The sequence below is a fragment of the Poecilia reticulata genome, unplaced genomic scaffold (genome assembly GCF_000633615.1).
Source record: "Poecilia reticulata strain Guanapo unplaced genomic scaffold, Guppy_female_1.0+MT scaffold_254, whole genome shotgun sequence".
Lineage (NCBI taxonomy): Eukaryota > Metazoa > Chordata > Actinopteri > Cyprinodontiformes > Poeciliidae > Poecilia > Poecilia reticulata.
In genome coordinates, this window is record NW_007615038.1 from 87,739 (window position 1) to 89,437 (window position 1,699).

General features: G+C 54.4%; 1 protein-coding gene across 1 annotated transcript in view; it reads right to left on the reverse strand.

The window, feature by feature from the left end:
* Positions 1-1,699, reverse strand: part of kiaa1109 (KIAA1109 ortholog) — an 89,729-nt gene that overhangs the window by 36,495 nt on the left and 51,535 nt on the right. Inside the window, 2 exon segments of the mRNA XM_017303367.1 lie at positions 287-907; positions 1,324-1,591. Of these exon segments, the coding sequence (XP_017158856.1) occupies positions 287-907; positions 1,324-1,591 (889 nt within the window).

Genomic DNA, 1,699 nt, shown 5'->3' on the forward strand with positions numbered 1-1,699 from the left:
AAAACTGGGAGTCTGGAGTGATCTGGTGGCGCCCTCTGCAGGACAGGGTTCACATACATTTATGTCCATCTGAGGCTGATGTGCTTACAGACTAAATATTTCCTCACTTAATTGTTGAAGGAGTTCTCAGTCACCACTTCATCCTGGTCACATAAAGACTTTAATCTCCATAAACTGATTTTAATCATTTTTAATTAAGATACATGATGCTTTTTATTTACCTTAAATGTAAAATCTATATATTGCACCTTTTTGGCTTCATTATCACAAACGGCCATTTTAGAGTTAGTTCTCTAGGTAATTAATTATTCCAGGCTGGTTCCTGAGCCTTAGCGCTGCCCCGCCCCCGCCCGTTGCTACCTTGGAGGTGCGGCGCTCCGAGCGCCCCAGCGTGCTGCGTCCTCGCGGTTCCCGCCGCCCCAGCGTGTCGATGCTGGACGGCGGCCCGGTGGAGGGAAGCCCCGCCCCTCCGCCTCTCTTGCTCTTCAGCGTCTGCGTGGCGCCGCGGCCCGCGCCGTTCAGGCTGCCGCGGGAGCTGCGGCTGAAGTCGGAGGACAGGATGTGGCGGTAGGGGCGGGCCCTGAAGGTGGGGGTGGGGGAGGTGGAGCCGGCGGTGTAGCGGCTCAGCTTGATGTCGGTCTGCGTGGCCTTGATGTCGTCGATCATGGTGCTGAACTGGTGGATGAGGCGCACCAGCGCCATGTCGACGCGCTGGCTGATGGCCTGGCAGGCCGTGGTGAAGTCGCAGTGGAAGGTGTTGTAGTGGCGGCGGTTCAGGTCGTGGAAGGAGAGCGGCGCCCCCTGGGGGGCGCTGGCGGACTTCTCCATCACCACGGCGTTGACGCTGAAGGTCTCGATCAGCAGGGCGGGCTTGAACTCCAGCGGGGGAAGGTTGACGGTGCCCTGCCTGGAAACACAGAGGCTCAGCATCACCTGCCGGTTCTGATCCGACGACCGGACTTCCCACAGCGACTCGCATCACTGAGCAGCTCAGGAAACGCAGAAATGTTACAGGAAAYGATCAAGGCAAGAATATTTGTCTGCTTAGAGGGGCAGAACCASGAGTTTCACATTTTATAGCATGTTTAAATAACTACGTTACCTCCAGTGATGAAAAYGATCAAGTTTAAGCCATGAAATTGGGCCTCTGTCTCTTTAAGAACTGCAGCCGTTTCTGAAGSTCCGACTCCAAAATGGCTCCTCTAAGGAGCTCAGMATATGTTTGCTAGTGGCTGCTGGCTAGTCTGAAGGAGCCGTCATCATAACCTAACCATCTCAGAGTGAAATGAATCCAGATAAGTGATGCGGGGGTCAGGCTTCTACCTCCTGGACTTTTTGTTCTTCCGCTCCTTGGTCGTGTCCGAGTCCACGATGTCGGCTCGCAGACACTCCAGGTTGCCCGAAAACGACAAATGTTCTCCGAAGTACATCTTGTAGCTGAGGGGAGTGGCGTCCTGCGCCTGGATGCCGATGTAGCTCAGCAAGGGCTTGAAGACGACCTGGAGCAGGAGGAAACCAGGAGGCTCATTAGACCAGTCWGCTCGGGTTTCCATGTAGCGYTAGCTGCTGCGTAGCCTGCTAGCCGCTGCAGCTAGCGACCGGCAGCCTTTACGCTGAGTTGGTTCATGTTGACATGACCAGACTGTTAAATTACAGGATGATTTGTTTGTAATTAGAACATTTTCCTGACCTGCGAGAC